The sequence below is a fragment of the Mustela putorius genome, unplaced genomic scaffold, assembly GCF_011764305.1.
Source record: "Mustela putorius furo isolate JIRA1106 unplaced genomic scaffold, ASM1176430v1.1 tig00003942_pilon_pilon_pilon, whole genome shotgun sequence".
Classification (NCBI taxonomy): domain Eukaryota; kingdom Metazoa; phylum Chordata; class Mammalia; order Carnivora; family Mustelidae; genus Mustela; species Mustela putorius.
Window position 1 is genome coordinate 20,235,205 of NW_025422087.1, and position 20,774 is coordinate 20,255,978.

The 20,774-nt window shown below is 42.6% G+C and overlaps 1 protein-coding gene across 7 annotated transcripts in view; it reads left to right on the top strand.

Annotated features, from left to right (window-relative positions):
• The window catches only part of RASAL2 (RAS protein activator like 2), a 359,235-nt gene extending 338,761 nt beyond the window's left edge, over positions 1-20,474 (top strand). For 6 of the 7 annotated variants that reach the window (XM_004761975.2, XM_004761976.3, XM_013061134.2 and 3 more), the window contains 4 exons: positions 5,632-5,766; positions 7,673-7,875; positions 9,104-9,191; positions 14,875-20,474. In XM_004761975.2, coding sequence (XP_004762032.1) covers positions 5,632-5,766; positions 7,673-7,875; positions 9,104-9,191; positions 14,875-15,039 — 591 coding nt within the window. In that variant the 3' untranslated portion in view covers positions 15,040-20,474. Of the gene's footprint in view, positions 1-5,631; positions 5,767-7,672; positions 7,876-9,103; positions 9,192-12,145; positions 12,540-14,874 lie in introns of those variants that run through there. The other variant, XM_013061135.2, reaches the window with a different exon arrangement.
• Positions 20,475-20,774: the final 300 nt, after the last annotated feature.

Below are 20,774 nucleotides of genomic sequence, written 5' to 3' on the forward strand. Positions count from 1 at the left end.
CACTCCCATGAAGCCTCTTGAATTTCTATATAATCAGCACATTTTTGGCAAATTCCTTTACATATTGTAATTGCAAATTGTATTGGGGAATTCGTCTCTCCCCAAAACTAGAGGTTTTCTTTGTGGGGATTGTTCTGTAGGCGTCTGTAATTATTGATGGCTTTGTCCCATGCAAATTCCTTCTGTATCTTAGCACAAAGGAGTGCCCATTGTTGGCGGCATTACTGGCTTCAGTCTTCATATACGTACTGAGTAGGAAGGAAATAAAATCCTAGTTGAAACAATCTACAGAGAAGAGAGGTTTGGGGGTTTTTTGTTTTTTGTTTATTTTTTGGTTTGTTGTTGTTGTTGTTTTCAGGAAACTGCCTTCGAATTTTTTTACCCTTTTAAGCCTTTATTTGGATTTTCCCCGCTCATTTTACTCTCCATTTTGTTTTTTCAAGCATCACGTACTATCTGTGTACAATAGACTGTATTTACAGTGTATGTGTTCAGATATAGCGTGTTATATAATCTTAAAAATTCAAATTTGACAGTCCTATTAGAAGGGTGCAGCTTTCACGTGTGCGTGGGTCGAGCCCTCTCCTAACCAGCCTCTTCAGGAACCCCAGATTTGCCTTTTTAGCCAGCCCTTTCTTTGGTGTTGACAGCAGAAGGGCTCTTCATTATGAGAATTGGACTGTTTCAGACTTGGGAGAAGCTGCAACCAACAAGCCTTATGTATATCTAGGAAATACTAGCAAGGAAGGGGAACTGGCCTGTTCTTTTATTGTCCTCAGCATAGCCAGGCTATGACTGATGACAGGAATGGAGAAGCTGCTGTCTCAGCCCTTTTGCCCTAAAGCATTAGTATTTTTTCCAGAGAAACCCATACAGCTTTAACTCAAAGCAGAAATATCCCTCGTAGGAATTCCTACTGCTTTTCCTTCTGTCTTTTTTATCCTTCCTTTTCTTTAATGATCCACTGTTGAAAGCCAATGGGTATAAATACTCTTCCTAAGGCTATAGCTAAGCAAAATGGGATTTGAAACACTTGCCAACAACTTCTTTTCCTAATCTCTTTGACTATAAACTGGAGATAATAAATTTTGCTATCTATAATAATGCCTAAATAATAACTAATTAACTACTAACGATAAAAACTTGAGATAATTTTTTATTTTTTATTTATTGATTATTATTATTAACATATAATGTATTAGTTGCCCCAGGAGTACAGGTCTTTGCGCTCTTCTCCAGCTTGTAAGGAGGTGGAACAATCATTAAAGAAAAGCCTCAGATGTACTTCCAAAGAACTAGAGGAAAAACACACTTTCTCTTAGTAATATATTATACTTTAGTAATAAATTCTAAAGAGAACCAGAGTATTTTTTTTTAAGATTTTATTTATTTATTTATTTGACAGAGAGAGAGATCACAAGCAGACAGAGAGGCAAGCAGAGAGAGAGAGGAGGAAGCAGGCTCCCTGCCGAGCAGAGAGCCCGATGTGGGACTCGATCCCAGGACCCTGAGATCATGACCCAAGACGAAGGCTGTGGCTTAACCCACTGAGCCACCCAGGCGCCCCGAGAACCAGAGTATTAATAAGTGAATAATATTTTATTGAGCATCTAATGTGCAATTACATTGCTACCATTCAAAAATAACCTGTATAGTATGGTGCCATGCATCAAGGATTGATGATCTAAGTGGGAAATAAGATCAGCACATACAAAACCAATTTTTAAAAGTATGGAAGAGGCAGTATATAGTTTTCTAAATAAAGAAACAACAACAACAACAAACTCACCTCTAACTATTTTTTATTTGTTCAGTATTACTTTTCTGTTCTTTATGATGTTGTAAAGGTTTTACCATGAATACCAGGAATACTTAATATTTTTTCAGCAGTTACTGGCCACCTACGATATGCCATGCAGAGTGCTTTGTTAAATTAGGAAGTGATGGAAAATCAGATTCAACCAATAAAATAGGAATAGACCCAAATGCCCAATTCCATCACACAATCTCTTAAAATTCATTGGACATTGTAAGCCCTTCTGAAGATAGGGTAGCCAACACCATCACCAGTGGAATGAACCAACTCTTGTTTTTACAGCTTCTCACTTAACAGTCAAAGCCTAGATTGTGCTAAGGAGTCGTCATTGCTGTTTTAATATGCTTTTAGGGGCTGAGATCTCTCCTCAGTGTGTTCTTAGGAATATCTTTAGTGTGCAGTGCATATTTAGGCACTCAGTAAATAACTACCCCCTGACAAATCACCGGGAAAGAAAGTCAATTCACACAGCATCTTGTTAACTACATAAAGCAAAAAGCTATTGAATTAGCCGACTTGAAGTAATAAATTCCAAACAGTAAAGTTATTAGTTTTAGTATCTGCTTTATCTCAAACCACTACTGAATAATACAAAATCCTGGTTTCACAAAAAAGCAGCTTTTCTGTGCCCAGGTGCTAAGATGATAAGATTATAAAATTTAAAAAGGGTTGGGGCGCCTGGGTGGCTCAGTGGGTTAAGCCGATGCCTTCGGCTCAGGTCATGATCTCAGGGTCCTGGGATCGAGTCCCGCATTGGGCTCTCTGCTCATCAGGGAGCCTGCTTCCTCCTCTCTCTCTGCCTGCCTCTCTGCCTACTTGTGATCTCTCTCTGTCAAATAAATAAATAAAATCTTTAAAAAAAAAATTTTAAAAGGGTTGTCTCCTTTAAATATTGGCTTTCTATTAATTTTTTAAAACTCAGAACCACATTCTTTTATCTTTCAGGTGTACATATATCAAATAAGAACCTAAAACTGTCATAGAACTATTTTTCTCTGCCAATGCTGAATCAGTTTATTGTGCTCTGCTTTTAGAACCCAGTAAGGGAAGAAGTGTGTGTGTGGGTGTGTGTGTGTGTGTGTGTGTGTGTGTGGCGTTGGGGGGGGGATGCGTAAAGTATCCTGCCGTTTATAAAATGCTTTTACATGCTGACTCATTTGTTTCTCATAATAACTTTTGATGTGGGTAATTATTACCTTCCTTTGTAGATGATACTCTATCCTATAGACCAGTGTTTCTAAAGTTTGATACTCAGAATTATATACAAAAATAAATAATAAATAAATAATAAAGTATATACAAGATGCTTATTAATTAATCATGTAATTATTTTAACATGTATTAGAAAATTTATAACTATTAATATTAAAATATATTTATAAATATATAATATATATAACCTCAAACTTATGATTGTACTGATGTTATTACTTAGCATAAGGACTCAGGTAACAGGAAAAAGTTGTTTTAAAGAGATAATAAATAATATATCAGTGATGATGTGGTTATGACAAAAATAATAAAGCAATACACAAATGAGTGAAGTATACAACATACCTAGATACCAGAGTGGAAATGGAGGTAGACTTTTAAGAACTGAAGATCTTGACATTTAAGCCATGTCTACATGTTTCTTGACACAGTGGAAAAAAAGGAGGAACTTCTAGAAGTCCATTAACAATTGCTTATATGTGCCTCCAGCATGATGCCACTTTTTATTGATACATATTTGTAATCTGCAAATCAGCCAAAACAGGTTCTGCTTCACATACTTCTGTGACTTGTGTATGTGTATCTTGTAGAGTTTCTCCCAACCGGTATTTTTTATTTGGTCCTAAATTGCAAAGTCATCAAAAAAAAAAAAAAAAAAAACCTTCTTTTAAAATAGCTATCTATAGAAAGTTTAACTGGATTCTATTTCAGAATGACATAAAGATAATCTTAAAGTAGATAGCTCTGCATGGGAGAGAAAATCCCCTCCAATTATGAGATTACACAGTGTTGGTCCTCAAAATAGAAATCTACTTTAATTCTAAAAAGGCTAACGCAGGGGCATCTGGGAGGCTCAGTTAGTGAAGCATCTGCCTTCAGCTCAGGTCATGATCCCAGGGTCCTGGGACCAAGCCCCACTTCCCTTGTCCCTCAGGCTCTCTGCTCAGCAGGGAGTCAGCTTCTCCCTCTCCCTCTGCGTGCCCCTCCCCCTGCTTGCACACTCTCGCATGCACTGGGGCTCTCTCTCTCTCTCTCTGTCTAATAAATAAATATCTTTTTAAATAAATAAATAGGCTAACCCACATACAGTGCTGTATTCTGTCCTTCTTTCTCACCCTCCCAGCCTTCCTCATTCTCTCTCTCTCACTCTCACAAGCACACTGGAGGAAAATAATTTGTTTTATATCTCTAGCATTATTTGTAGAGAAAGCTTGTTCTTGTTCAAGCTTGTTCTTGTTCTTGCTACTGAAAGCTTGTTCAGTAGCTTAATATAAATTGTAATATCCAATGCCAGTTTTCTAAACATAAATATGGTAACATGCAAGCTCTGTAGTTTCCAAAGGCCTGTCACGTACATTATCTTACTCAGTACTACAACTCTCTGTGAGATACCGGGATAGGTCATGTCATTTTGGGGGTGATATTCCTAATCAGTAGATTAAGAAAAGAGTATTGAAGAAATTAAGGGACAGTTTAAGTGGCAGGCCTTTTTTTTTTTAAAGATTTTATTTATTTGAGAGAGAGAGCACGAGTGGGGGGAGGAGCAGAGGGAGAAGAGACTCCCCACTGAGCAGAGAGCCTGAGGTGGGGCTCGATCCCAGGACTCAGAAATCATGACCTGAGCTAAAGTCAGACGCTCAACCGACTGAGCCACCCAGGCACCCAGGGCTGCTACCTGAGGCCAGAATGTTTATCCCTCTGTATGTCAGTATTGGAAAAGGACAATTTATCTGGCTATCCTAACTGGATGGAAATATCCCTTAAACTAATCCAATATCTATTGTTTTGTTCCTATATTCATCAAGAAACTGTGTGGTCGGGCGCCTGGGTGGCTCAGTGGGTAAAGCCCCTGCCTTCGGCTCAGGTCATGATCTCAGAGTCCTGGGATCGAGTCCCGCATCGGGCTCTCTGCTCAGCGGAGAGCCTGCTTCCCCCTCTCTCTCTCTCTGCCTGCCTCTCCATCTACTTGTGATTTCTCTCTGTCAAATAAATAAATAAAATCTTTTAAAAAATAAAAAATAAATAAATAAATAAATAAATAAAAAGAAACTGTGTGGTCTAAGATATAGACTTCTAAGTGGTCTTCATCCATCAAGAAGTCAGTACTCTGTAAAAATTAGCAATACCACTTGTTTTTCTCTTTGTCTAAATGATTAATGTGAAGATTGCAGACTTGGCTTTCTGATGAATAAATGGGTATCTTGTGGGTTTGTTTAGCATTAATCAGTTTGTTGGTTCCAGATCATCTCTGGGTTACACAGGCATTTCCTCACCTGAGTAGTCAGCCATCAAGTCAGGCCTTTTCTCTCATTCTTACCATCATTGAAATTTCATTGGTAATTGGACCATTGGACTAATGAATGATTTTAAGGCCTTGGCTTTCTTTTTCTGGAAGTAGTGCATAGGCATTTCTCTTCAGAATAGTGTGTTCTTATACAAGGAGATATTCTCATTCCTCACCCCCCAGCCCTGTCTTTAATAAAATATTGCTTAGAACTGAGAAAATTTATTAGATCACAGTTTTGTCCTCCAAGAATATCTCCATTTGCGAAACCAAACTAGTGAGCTGTTTGGAGAGATGCTAATACGTGTTTCTGATGCAGGTACAGTCACCTGTGGACTCTGCCACAATGTCCCCAGTAGAGAGGACAGCAGCCTGGGTGCTGAATAATGGGCAGTATGAAGAGGATGTGGAAGAGACTGAGCAAAATCAAGACGAATCCAAGCATGCTGAGAAGGTAGAACTAGCCTGCCTTTGTTAGCTTCCTGCCCCCACAATGATAGGCCACCAGAAGGGTTGCGTAGCCAACAGTGTGATCTTTTTCCCTCCCCAGTTTCAACTCCATCTCTTATGTTATCCAGCACATACACATCTGTAGATAACAAGTCAGTAGTGTCTCTGGGTGAAAATACGCAGAAAATGCCTGTCCGGCTGGGATGGGAGGATCAATTTTCTTTTCGTGTAGGTTACCTTGAGTTGGAGACATTCTGCTATTCATTTCTATTGAGTGGGGAGTATTTAGTGTTTCTATAGACTGGTGGTTAGTCTTAGGGCCAAGGCAAGAATTATCCTTGGACTAGACTTCCTTTCCAGATCTTGTTTAATGATTTTATTTTGTTTTGTTTTGTTTGTCCTTTTTCCCTTCACTGGATAAAGAACTTCTAGCTCTATGTTGACTTTTAATCAGATATTATATATTTCTGTTTTGTTTTAAAGAAAAGTTGACATGGAGAAAAAGGATTATCAAATAAGAGGCTTGACATCATGTATGGCATTTTCTCATTTAATTAACAACCACACAACTGGTCCTGCTTACTTATCAGCATGATCCTAAAATATGCTTACTGATGCGGTCTGCCTTTTTCAGTGGTCATGAAAATCGTCATCTTTGACCTTCTGGATAGAGAATGTAGTTTAGGATCGTAATGTTGGGTAAGCAGAAGCTAACTGCCTGATTGTCAATTAAATGGGATATTCTGTGAAAATAGTTTGCATTTTGGAAAGCACCATATAGATTTATCATGAATTACTCATTAATTTAAATAGACCATATACAAGAAAGCTTATGCTTCTCACCTCACCTAGAAATGTGACATTCCGATGTACTCACACCCCAGCTACTGCATTGTCAGTACAAAAAGAATGGGGACTCTAGAAAGCTTTAGTGAGGATTTATTATATAAAGCTTTAGTTTATATATATATATATGTATATAAAGCTTTAGTGAGAAAACAGACATACGTGTTCCAGCCAACAGTACCAAATTGAACCAATGAACCACATCATGAAAAGGGGCCAAAAGGGCAGTAATCATGAGCCCTGGAGAATATGTAGGCCTTTTGCTTAGTGCCTGTGACCTGAATATTTTACACTTGTATAGTTGGGGAGAACGCAGCAATAGCTTACTTTGCCATCAGATTTTATCTATTAATTTAGTAGTGTAACATTATAGAAGTATTGCTTGTTCTCTAAAGGCTGATTCTAATAGAATGAAGGAATGAGATTCTGATGAGCCAGGATGAGTCAGAGGTCCTCCAGTACAGGTGATGACACAGTAATCTTTTCCCTGGTAGGTGACTGGTTTTTGGCTTACTTTAAATGTTTGACAGTCTTCTGAGTACTTGATCTTTTTTTCCCCTGCCCACATTTGATACACATTGGATGTAGTTTGTAGCAACTGGTAGTTAATTTGGAAAGAGATACATAAATATATAGATTGAAAATGCCAAGTTCAGATTAAAAATGTGATTTTAGGGGGAGGGAGGACAGAGCTCCTTTACCATGTATGGTTTCTGGTCATTTTTTTTTTTTTAAGATTTTATTTATTTATCAGAGAGAGAGGGGGAGAGCGAGCGCAGGCAGACAGAATGGCAGGCAGAGGCAGAGGGAGAAGCAGGCTCCCCGCTGAGCAAGGAGCCCGATGTGGGACTCGATCCCAGGACGCTGGGATCATGACCTGAGCCGAAGGCAGCTGCTTAACCCACTGAGCCCACCCAGGCGTCCCTTTCTGGTCATTTTTAAGAATATTAGCAGCACATGGAATGGCAGCTCAGACAGCATCCAACCACCTCGATTTCAAAAACCACCGTAACTCGAGTCCCCCGCCCCCACTCCTTGTTTTTGATACCTTTCTTCTGCTCTAGTACGAGCAGGAAATTACGAAGCTGAAGGAGCGCCTGCGAGTGTCCAGCCGGCGGCTGGAGGAGTATGAACGCCGCTTGCTGGTGCAGGAGCAGCAGATGCAGAAGCTGCTGCTGGAGTACAAGGCCAGGCTGGAGGACAGCGAGGAGCGCCTGCGCAGGCAGCAGGAGGAGAAGGACAGCCAGATGAAGAGCATCATCAGCAGGTCAGACCGCCCGCCGGTGGGGGGTGTGGGCCAGCTGGGGGCACTGGGAGATCGGAGGATGAGCCGGAGAATCCTGAAGTCGCAACAGCCGAAGCCGATTCAGTTCTGCATATGCTCTGTGGGACTCCCTACAGATGTGATGCAGGACCGTATCGCTTAACGTTTCTAGATATGAGATTTCCCAGCCTTCTTTTGAAGACCCAAGTAGTCTTCCATCATAATAATTAGAAAAAATGGAAACATAACGACTCACTTGCAAGGTCTTAGTATTTAACGTCCAGGGGTCACTTAGGTCTTCGTGAGTCTAGAGACGTAGAAGGGCAGCATCACTGGATATCTTTAGGGCCAGAGAACTAAGAGACAGAGAGTGCCAAGATGTCCAGAGTCTACTGGAGGGCTCAGTTGTTCCAGACACTCAAACAGCACCCACCATGGGCCAAGTATTTTGTGAAGCACTTCACAAATAGTAATTGGTTTGATCTGTTAATGAAGATGTGTTTAATGCCAACCTCGGAGGCAGGCATTGATCTCATTTTACAAATAAAGAAACGGGCTCTAAATCCATAAAGTCACCTGCCCGAGGTCACTGAGTGGGGCAGCCAGGACTTGAAGCCAGAAAGTCAGACTCCAGAGCCCAGGCGCATAACCACTGTGCTTCCCTCTTGTCAAATGCTACCGAGGGGTCAAACAAAATGAAGACAGAAAAGGTTTGTTGATTCAGAAACATGGAGGGAATTAGCAGTCTTTGAGCTGTTTCGTGGAGTCGAAAGTCCATGGGTTAAGATGCAGGTGGTGCCTGAGAGAGAAAGTAGGCCGACTAAGTGTAGCACACTCTGAGAAACTTAGCTGTGCAAGGAGAGAAGAGATAGCTTGTCACCAGGGAACCTGAAAGTAAGAAGGGGTTGTTTGTTTGCTTCTGGTTGGTTTGATAGTTTGCGATGAAATAAGCTCTGCCAGGGCAGGGGGGTGGATCTGACAGAGGAGAGGGAGGAAATGATTTTGGGGACCTTGTCCCAGAGGAGATGAAAATGCGTGGGATCCGGTCACTGGCCAAGAGGTCAGCCTTGGATGTCTCCTTTCAAGGTGGGAGAGAAGAAAGTAAGCATGATTACGGACCTCTCGTTGGAGAGGAGTGGCAATCTGAACTCTGCTGAGTTTGGGTGTCTTGTCCCCTATGTCATCTGGCTCTCTTTGACGTTCTCGATGTCTCCTTGCTGCCACGTTCTAGGCTGATGGCTGTGGAAGAGGAACTGAAGAAGGATCACGCTGAGATGCAAGCAGTTATTGATGCAAAGCAAAAAATAATTGACGCACAGGTGAGCAGGCCTTGAATCTAGTAGGAAGCACTTGTTTGTAATGACTGTTAAATTTCCCGACTTCCAGCCCTTTGGAAATGCCAAGGCATGTACTGCAAAAATGGGTCATTGGAAAGTTCTCAGCATTACCTTTTGAAGATTAAAAGAGTTTCTATGTGACCTGCATTACTTTTCCTTTCTTTGACTGGTGACAAGTCTGTTAACCCAGCAAAGTATTAGCGTGCTTAGGGCAGTTGCTTGACAAATCTTAACCTACTGCATGATGGGGTTTCCTTCTTTCCTCATGGAAAGGAGGGCGTTCTCTAAGGGGGTGACTGTGAGAAGCACACCGCATGTGTCTGGCTTGTGACCTCCACTGACCATCGCTTGGCTGTGATGTTCACGGTCTTGTTAGTCACGTCCACTGTGCCATCGACCTCGAGCCCCACATACGAGTGGAACTGGAGGGGAAAGACAGGGCTGTGGCAGATACCTTTCCTTGCAATTCTTCTGGTGCAGGGTTTGGCAGTGATGCTTGGGACTTGCTTGGCTGCCCTCCTTTGTCGGCGCTGTGCTTAGAGAGCCTCTTAGTCTTGATGAAATCAGAACCTGGGCCTCTGCTCACTCTAGCTTATACCCACAGCACTAATGGCGCAATGACTGCCAAGAACACCTCACAGGGCACATCAGTGATGCGAGCCAAATCCAGGAGGCAGGAAACATTGCTGATTTGGTTTCATTTTATCATTGCTAAATATGGTTGTATTGCTTAGAGTGAAACAAAGAACAAAAGGCAGGTGCGGTTTTCATAGTGGCTGCTCTAGCCTCCGAATATATCCCCTTCCTGGAAACAGCCAACCCACATGGGTTTGCATGTGTCACCCTCAAGACCTTATCATATCCCCAAACTATGGAATAAAAATGGGACTTTATGTTCTACCCTCTTCTCTGCATAGGGGACCATCCATGTCAGAGCCCCCGGGACTATTAAGCATGCACTTAACACCTGCGGTCTGGTTTCCTGACAGGGTTTAATGGGGAATGGGATTTATCTTTCAAAGGAGTTGGGAGGGAAGCTGAAGGCAGAACCATGGAAGGAGGCTTCCTGGGTTCCATATTCCACAGACACCTCCAACCTGTAGGCCAGTGTGAGCTGTGATGCTCTCATCACCGTAGCTCCTAGAATACTTGGGACTCCGTAGTTTCTGGATATTTGGACCTCATAAGAATCAGAAGAAAGGTTTGCTATAATTATCTGACTTGCTCCTTTTTTTAAACCTTTCTGGTGTCCCCAAGGTGGGTGAGGGAGAGTTGGTGGAGACAAGGCCATCCTGCCACACATACTATAAAAATTCATCCCAGAGTCTTCAGAGACACAACCTGGATACAGAAAGCAATTAAGTCAGAAAAACCAATGTTAGTAAGTTTTCACTTACGGATTTTCAGTGTGACAAAATAATACACAGAGAGTCCTATTGATAATCACACCAGGAGAGATTTTGGTTCTGATGAGATAAAACAGACCATTTTCATAATTCCAGCTGGTCGAAAACTATGCCAGTCTTAAGCAGAGGAAGCTTGGGTGTGTCACAGTCGTGGCTCTGTGCACAGAGCATTTCCCTCTTCCGGCTGCCTGTCATGTCAGCACATCCTCATGAGCTTCTGACAATTTCTACCCACTCCCGTCCCCTGTCTTGATATCGGGGGCCAAGATGACTGGGTGTGAAACAGGATTCGGGCGTGGACAGTGAACACAAGAAGGGAGTAGGATCTATCAGGCCTCAAAAGCTCTGGAAAGTAAGGACTTTCTCTCAGCAAACCAGGAGGGCGTTGTTGTTCAGGGATGGGTGAACTGTGATCCTCAGAGCATCAGTCAGCGTCCACGTGTGGTCTGGCTAAACAAGATATTTTGGGTCCATACCTCAAGGCAGTGGTTTTCAAATGCTTTAATTACATGGACTGTTTTGGTCAAACCAATGGTACCTTCCATAGATGACATTCCAACTGCTCAGACTGCATACCACCAGCAAAGACCACTTTCAGCTCATGGATGAAAGCCCACCGAGGTTGGCTAAATATAGTAAATCACTTTGTCAAACACAGGCATTACTGTGCAGTAAGCCCACCATGGATCCCTGAAGAATACTTGGAGAATTCACTGGACCACATTTTGAAAAACAGGGTCCTGTATATAGCACAGATCATAAGCACTAAAACAAATTAAAAAATAATAATAACCTCCAATTCTAGCTGTTGTCTTACTGATACATTAAAGTCTTATTATAGCAGAAGACTTCGAACATCTTTGGGCAACTTTTATAATGAATGACCTTCTATATCAGACCCTCTCCTCTGTCGGGATAAATCTTACATCATGAGTCTCTGATGGAGCAGAGCAGCCCTTCGGCATCATTTACTAGAACGCACCAAGTTTGGGGTGAAGCCTTCCCAGGGAGGTAACCCATACTTTTAGGTCCCCGCCATCTTCCTTGGTGCCACTGGTAGTGGAAAATATTTCTGAAGTGAATACGGTTGCTTTCCTTATATTCGAGCTGAGCCCAGCATTTCCCAAAGCACTAAAGGCCTGGTGCCCAGTGAACTGATTTTCATCTGCATCAGCAGCCCTGCTCCCCTCTGGGCAAGGCTTGTCGCTGAGGCCAGCCCATCCTTCTCCTGGAGTTTATGCCATGAGGCCTGGCCTGGGCCAGCCGCCTTCTAACTGGCCCTGCAGGGAGGTGAGCGTTCCACTGGCCAGGACAAAACCAGCTGTCTTAGACCTTGTAGACCACGGGGATCCTGGTGATGGAACTAAGGGGATCATTTCTGAAGCATCAGACCAGGGACTGTGCCACTTTCACCCCCCAGGATCCCTCCATGTGACTCAGATGGAGAACAGAGAAGGGCTTCCTCCTCTGAGAAGCAAGCAGCTGCCTAGTTACTGTTGCAAGTGACATCTCCACTGTGTTAAATTACAGGTCATAAATGGAGATGAGATTATTCAAACAGGCAAGTAAACCCAGTCCGTTCTCTAGCTGAGCAGTTCCCAGCCCTGGCCCAGGACACTGGCCTCCTACACATTCCAGCTCCTGCACTCCCCTCACTGGAAATCCCTTTGGATGGGGATTGCTTTGCCTTCCAACCCAGGCGGAATCAAAATGTCAGAGCATCTTCTGCCAACTAACTTGACTATCAAAAGTCCCTGTTTGATTATTTTTCTTTCACTTTTTATTTTATTTTGAGACGTTGGCAGTGGGGGGAATTACAAAAGGGGATTTGTCCACTTGAAACTTCTGGCTGTTCAGCCCGGGGGTTATTTGGCTTCAGCTGGAACTCTTATAGGAAATAAATAATTGCAATCATTCTTTGCCTCTTTTTTTGACCCTTTAAGAATCAAATAATTTTTTACTAATGCCTTAAAAAACTTTGGGGGTGTAAACCTAAAGAGTCCTACTTTCCTTCATATTTGGGGCCTTCTAATTTATCCTAATCCTGAAATTTCTTTTTAAATCATTTCAGGGTATTACCAGTTATTCTGTTCAGAAACCATTCTTTTTTTTCTTTTCTTTTCTTTTCTTTTTAAGATTTTATTTATTTGACAGAGAGAGAGATCACAAGTAGACAGGGAGGCAGGCAGAAGAGGAGGGGGAGGCAGGCCCCCTGCTAAGCAGAGAGCCCGATGCAGGACTCCATCCCAGAACCCTGAGATCATGACCTGAGCCAAAGGCAGAGGCTTAACCCATTGAGCTACCCAGGTGCCCCCAGAGGCCATTTTTAACCAGAAGGGGAAATGTTGTATTTGGCCCCCGACTTCTTGTTTCCTGGTGACCACTGGCCAGTCCTTACCTACTTGCTTTTTAAGATTTTATTTTTTTTTTCATTCATTCATTTGACAGAAAGATCACAGGTAGGCAGAGAGGCAGGCAGACAGAGAGGGGGAAGCAGGCTCCCCGCTGAGCAGAGAGCCTGGTGCGGGGCTTGATCCCAGGACCCTGAGATCATGACCTGAGCTGAAAGCAGAGGCTTAACCCACTGAGCCACCCAGGCGCCCCCCTACTTGCTTTTTAAAGATCTAGACTTGTTATCCCAATAAACTCCATTAGCTATGATTTTTTTGAATTATATTTTTTAAGCCTCACAGATCTTTCATTGAGTTTTGCATACCCCTAACATGAGCTACCCTCCCAAAATAAAAAGCATCTTATACTAGATGAATGCTTACCTAATAATGCTGACTTTATGTGTCTTACTACTCAAGACCTCCATCAGAGAAAAGGAGGACATTTTTTTAATGCTAGGAATGGGGTTTTTTTTCATACTTTTGAAACCCCTAGCCCAGCTGCCCTGCCCCACCCCCAGAGTAGGAGATTAAAGGGGAGCATTACTTGATGCTATTGTCCATATGCTTTTGCCTCCAGCATTCCCCAGGGCAGTGGAGGGCAGCTCAGTGCTGGGAGCACCCCGACATGGCCCTGGGGAGCTGCTGCCCGCTAGCAAGGAGCAACATCCAACCCTTGGCCCTTCCTGTCCTCTCTGCACCTTGCCGTGACCCACCTTACCACACTTCTGGGGTAAAGTCAGACACTCCCGGGGAGGAAAGCTCCTTTTGGCTTTGGGGGTTGTTCCTCAAGTTTTTTCTTGTTAATTTCATGGACCCTTCTCAGCAGAAGCCTCTTTTCTGAAAAGTGACAACTTTATCTTGGAAAGGTTCTGGAATGATCTCCCTACCTGCTGAAACTAAGATTAGGGTTTCTCTCCTAATCTTTGGGAGACTGATAATATCTTATTTATTTTTTTTCTTCTTATACTTAGATGAGCCTACTTTCCTTTAGATTGCCATATTTTGGTTGGGGGGGGTGGCCCTTTTTCCTCTTGGGTTTTTGTTTTTTTTTTTTTTTCCATGCATGTATATTCAACAATGTTTGGTTCCAAAAATTGGTCCTAAAGCATTTTTCCCCCCAGAGACTCAAAAGTAAAATGAAAGCAATCTCCTTATTGGGCAGCTTTCCTGGAGTAACTCTGAGCTGGAATGAGTCGAGGAGCTTGTGTTCTCTGTTTGTTTCCATGTGTTATGTTCATGGCGCCCCCCTTCGGCCACATCTCCCTTCCCATATTCAAATGACCCCTTGGTCTGAGCTTCTGGCTGCTTTTCCCCTCTTGCTGTTGCATCCTCACTTTGTTGGTGACTAGAAACTGCCACAATGTATTGTTGTAATTTTGAGCACAGTGTGATTTCTCTTCAAACATGATTGATGGGCCCTCTTGAGGGGCCAAGAACCCACAGAGCACATGCACTTCTCCTCTGTGAAATGAAACCTCTGGTGCTTCTTTCTTTGCCACCTAATGTCTATGTTTTAATTTTGACCCAAAGCACTTAATCCCATAAGGCAGCTTGACACCCCTGTTGCACAGTCAGAAGTAATACCTGGTGTCTCGTTCACATCATCCTCGCGTCCCAAGGGGGTTATCAATAACCAGTCCTGCTGTGCTGCAAGGAAAAAAGAGAGAGAAAAGAAACACAGACCCACTGGGCTCAGGGAAGCCAAACCTGAGTAGGGTGCAGAAAGAGGCAGAGACGTTCCATTTGTCTGGGAAGCATCATGTGTACTGCTGTTTGGTAGAAAGCACTAGAACAGTCCTTCAGCAGAGCATTACCATGGGGTTTCCTGCATGTGGCCCCAATAAAGCCCCGATTGGTGTGTTGCAGGAAAAGCGGATCGTGTCGCTGGATTCGGCCAACACCCGACTGATGAGCGCGCTGACGCAGGTGAAGGAGCGCTACAGCATGCAGGTCCGCAATGGCCTCTCCCCCACCAACCCCACCAAGCTTTCCATCACGGAGAATGGTGAATTCAAAAACAGCAGCTGCTGACGGCCTTGGTGAACACACAGACTGTGGGAGGAGACAGAAGGAAATGTCCCCGCTCTCCTGGCCCCAGCCCTCTCCCCGACCCCCCAGGTTTATAGAATGTTGCTACTTCTGAACAGTAGAGTGGCGAGACATTCTCGAATGAAGAAAGAAACCTTGTCTTTCAGGGCATAAGGCTGAGACTTCCAAGGTCGATGCTTTCCCCCCATGTCTCTATGTACATAGGGAACTTAGTTCTGGGCCATGTACAGAAAATACCACTGTAATATACCAAAAGGAAGTGAATAATGTAGAATACCTTTTTAATTATTACTATTTTTATTATTGTTTTCCTCTTGTTGAAAGCACTGCGGTTGTTAGAGGAGGAAAAAGTAGGAACGAGGGGTGAGTGAGCGATGAGCCCGCGGGCTCAGTAGGTAGAGACCAAGTGTCTGTTGGATAGAAGCACGTGGAGTGCAATAGGACATCGTCAGAATGAATTTTTCAGGGATTCATCTGCCAGTCTAAAACCCCACTCTGGCCCCCTTGTCCTTTAGGAGAACATACAAATACCAAGAGCCAACCAAAACAATTGATCCCACTGATCAACCAAGACTGGTTCTGGATGGACAGCTAATCCGATTTGGGGATACACTGTTTCAGAAGACACAGATAAGAGCTGTTGCATCAAAACTGGACTTTAGGAGTGGTTTCCATCGAACTCCTGTTGATGTCTATTTCCTTCTGTCTACAGCAGATGGGAATTTTCCATTTTAGATAGGGGGCTTTTTTTAACCCCAGTTGTAATAAAGGGTGTTCTTTTTCCTCTTTAGAGTTTACAGAACTACAAATATTTGTGTCTCTGCATACCATCTTCATCTTCACACACCCACTGCCCTTTCCTCCCCCACAGCGGGAGCAGTCTTCACCAACAGGGTTCACTCTCCCCTGGAGAGGTTGTTCAGATATGCTGTCCATAAGCCATCCAGAATAAACACCCTTTCTTCCATACAGAAAAGGGCTAACCCTACCATAGCAGGAATCTCTGAATATTTCCTATTTAAAAAAAAAAAAAACTAAAAAAAAAAACTTTTCTATTTGTAACTTACAATTTTTGTTTGGGATAAAGATTTTATCCATTGTACTAGCAAATCTCTGGGCAGGGTAATTTTAACTGAATCTTTAGCTTTGAAATGGCTTCTTCTAATTCCCTCACTAAAATTTGGAAAGGAAATCCGGATTCAAAGTATGGCTCTCTTAAAAGTCATGACTCCGTGTATAAACAAAGAAAACTAAAAGTGCAAGGACCATGCGTTTCAGTTGTTACTCCCATGCTCTTCGTAGATTTGGCAATAATGACTTTGTTTCACCAACTGTCATCCTTGGCTTTATTGTAGGACAGAAACAGTCACGGAAGCTAGTTTACTACCTTTTTTCCAGAGGTGTGAAGTATCATCTTGAATGCAAACCTGATTATCAGAAGTATGGAATGTTACGTGTTAAAACAGACATTATATATACAAATATATATACATATATACTCACACATATGTACATATAACTGCACAGATAGGACAAGTTCATGCCTTCTCTGCTGTCAGATATAATGTTAAAAGGGTTTTGAATCTCTTTAAGCAAGATCTAAGCAGTTCTTTATCCTGAAAAAGCAACAACGTATCTCAAATAAGTTAAGGATGTTTATTTTAAATTATAAACTTTTAAGGAAATTAAAAAAAAAAGGGGGGGGGGGACAAAAGACCCAAGGGAGCCCTATGCAGAGAGTGAGTGTTTCTACATAAGACATTTCTCACGGTGCCCCGGGCTGGTGCTCGGATCTCCTGAGCCCTGGCCTCTCCCCGGTGGATCTCTGTGTTGGACCTTGCATCTCAGCAACCTCCCAAAGGTCCCCGCCCCACAACCTTTTAAAACATTTCCCTTCCTAATCTCGTTTCTGCCAGTCAGAGCTGTAAATCGGGCTGCTCATCCAGCTTATCTGATCTACAGTTTTCCTGCCCTCGGATTTTGGCACTTGGTTAATTTCTTGACCCCCTGGTAGTTGTTTTACAAATTCTTGAGTCCTCCCTCAAAGTTTAGGGTGCACTGTGGTCAAAACCCCTTCTTTAATAGGAAACCCACCTTACTAATTCTGAAGGTGTGCCCTGTGTTGGCTGGGGGGTATGAACACAGGTGTCCTCATTTAAAGCTATTCTCCGCTCCAGTCACGTTTAATCTGCTCTGTAAATCCTTCATCTAGTCGCAGAAAGCCTGATAAAAGAGGTATCAATCTCGGTTGGCCTTAAGTCTGTAACTTGGGTGATGTCTTGCATTGAAGTTTGGAAGTTCGAAGGGTTGGTTATGGATTACAGAAGGCAGATAAGCTTACGTGTAGTGGGGGTTGGGGGAGACACAAAAAAATAAATGTGCTTGTGATGGCTGGATGGCTGCCTAGATCTTGCTGGCATTATGAGAGCCTCTCAGATGCAGCCCTCTCTTACCAGGCTATCTTGAATGAAAAGAGTTTAAAAAAAAAAATCAAATTAGAAGTCAGCTACAAGTTCAGATCTGTTGCCAGATGTTACGTTTTAGATTATCCTTTGAGCCTGTTCCTGTCCAAACATTTTTCTGAGAATTTCTTGAGAGAAGCTGCCATCTGTAGAACTTACTCTGAAAGATTTTTAAGTCTGGAAGACTGGAGCAAACAGCTGACAGTTTTTATGGAGTTATCGCTGAATTTGGCTTTTCTTCAGCCCAAAGAATATATCCGGATGTTCTGCGGGGAGGGAGGGTATGGTCCAGGAGAGGCGGGCAGGCTGAGATCGCTGTGGCCGCACTCCTCCTCCAGGCACACATCACCATGCGGGCTGCAGCCTGGACCGCAGTTCCGTGGCATCCGGGGTTCAGGTGAAGTGTTTGAGAAGTGCTTGTCTAAGCTGACTGCCAGACTTGGCTGTTGACAAGGACAGTGTGGGTAGGATTTAGGAGTTCAGGAAAGCCCTTTTTGTACTCCTTTTTTATATCACTGGAGCAACAGGCTTTCTGGGCCGGAGGAGCAGAAAGAGTGACATTTCCACCAGGTCCTGATGTTCTCCAAGCCTCTGCAACATAAGCCCAAACACAGGGGTTGACATCTAGGTAACTAGAACAGACACCCGAGCGCCCACCATGCCCCAGGCACACTCACGGAGGTGCCGTCAGGAGTCCAGGGCAGCCCATTCATGAGGAGAATGTAGTAAAATAAGCTCATCGTGATGTTGTATCTGTTCCTTGTCTTTACTGGGTATCGAGTTGGTCACAAGTTGCTCTCTCTGGTCTGCTGCCACCTGTCCCTGTGATGGTGTTGGACAGTGAAAGAGCAGGAGTTTCTGTCTTTGACTGCTGTATGACCTTGAGAATTTGCTGGTCTTAAAGTTTTCCAGATCTTGGCCGACCTCAGCCTTTATTCACGGAGCTGTGGTTCTTTTCGGCCCCTGAGTCTCACACTGTCCTCAGAGGTGTCCCAGGTGTGGAGCAGGTTCTTATGGGATGTTCCAGGGCAAGACTATGACCATGGAGTGAGTTTGCATTCATATTTGCTTTGCCTTGCACCTGGATTGAGTTCTGGTTAGCTCCAGTTCGGAGTTCCTAAGAAAGCTGAACTTGAGGAAGGAACCTCCTTCCGGATTACCTAAGTCCCATGTGACCTTGAGCCGAGGCTGGTCACCAGACTAGACTTATCGCTGGGCCACAGCCTTAGTTTATCGTCAGCTGTACCCACAGGGGCCACCTTCTCCTACAGATTGTGGAACCAAAAAGACCTTCTCCATTCCCCTTCCCCTTCTCAAGTCACGTGTGAAAAGTCACGTGTGAAATCACCTGCTTGGCCCAGCAGTCAATTGTTGCCTTCCCACCCATTACCTGAGGGCCAAGAATTTGGGATACTTTGTTTTTATCAGTGTGTCAACTGGAAGACCTATTTTACTAGTCTATTAAAGGCAAGATATGTTGGGGTGTTGAATTTTTAAATAGAATCTCTTTCCATGTTCAAGTGATTATTATTAGTTCTAAAAGCATTCTCTTGTTGTCATGACCCAGTTACGAATTCTCTTGAGTTAAGAAAGGACAAAATTGATGAAATTTGCATGAGACGGAATAAAGATCTTACGAGGAGTGAAAGAACGTGAGGAAGATCCATGGTCCAAAAGGGGCCTGATGGATGGCAGCCTTCTCAGTAGCCCAAAGGTTCAAGGAAACAGGATTTATATATCCTTTGCCTGATCTTAAAATAGAGAAGTGGAAAGGCAACATGCACAGCCACACAAAACACGATTCCTAGGGCTTCCTTTTTCTGAATGTTAGTTAGTCCGTCTTACAGAACAGCAATTCCCAGACTTTCTTGAGCTTTTAAGGTTTTGTGCTCTCATTTGTTAGATGTTACGACTGTGGTTCATTCCTCTTTAAAATGTACCATATGTGTTATATGTATATAGGTTAAAGTGACTTGAAATTGATTTGGTCTGACATTGTCTCAAGAATCCTAGCTATTGTCATTGATACCATGCGGGTCATAGAAAGAAAGCTGAATATCACTGATCTGAGAGCAGTTTCCAGAAAGAAGGAGCTTTGGTTCCTGGTCAGTTGATCCTCAGGTGTTTGAGAAACCAAGCCCGCAGGATGTGGCCAAGACAGGAGAGCAAAGGGGTTGTTCTGCCCCTGTCTCAGCCTGCATTCGCATTTCCTACTGCTTTCTTTCTCATTCGAATGCCCTCATGTTCTACTAGGAAATGTTTTCATTTGGGACCTAAAACCAGATTTATCTGTATTTGTAGAAAGATTTCCACCGAAGAGATGTTTTAGGGGCTTCCAACATCCGTGGGAGGGTTTCAAATGTTCATGTATAAATATCGTATTTATGTCATTTCTAAACTCAGTTCCCAGTTCGCCAAAAGGTTAAAATATTATTGACTCAATGACCACTATCCTGCAGAAAAGTGGAAATAAATAGTAAAGGTTAAATCTTGACTGGTGCTTAGATATTTCCTAGTAACATTAGAATTAACCCAAGCAGACAGCAGCACACTAACCCGAGTCACACTTGTGAGGAATTTACCTTCTAAATTTGATTCTGTTTGTCATCTCCAGGGCCTTAATAAGAATGTGTTAATGCACACAACTATTTTACAATGATAACTCTAAATAATTTATTTTTTATTTCAAGAAAGAGAAATACACCTTAGAAAAACAAAACCCAAGATTTTATTTTATTTTTAAAGCCATATTTTTGTGCTGGTAGCACTTAGATTGTTCCATACATGAGATCCATATCTACATTTCATTACCTGGGTTTGTTCTAAAGAAGATTTATTTTTGTTCTGTGAATAATTTTTGATGGTTCTTGTACATGTACAGATATAGATACGTTTGAGGTCTTTTATTGATATTCCTACAAAGAATACAAATAAACTTTAACTTTAAACATTTCAGACTAAAGTTGCTACTGTATTTCACATGATTACCACCTTACTTCTAGCCTGTATTCTGGGTGAGTAGAACACTTGGAGAAAAACCAGAAAGGAAATGTATGCAGGGAACATTCTTCTGAGGTCATGTATTTTTTTTTCTTAAGTTATAGTTTAACATTAAGAACAATGTGTCACAGAATTTCCCAATTGACAAGTAAAAAATATTTACACGTAGTAGGACAAATAGCTTGCATTAATAATGTATTGTGATGAGGTCCACAGAGAGCTCCTCATTCTGGAGAACTTAAAATCTCTTCAGTA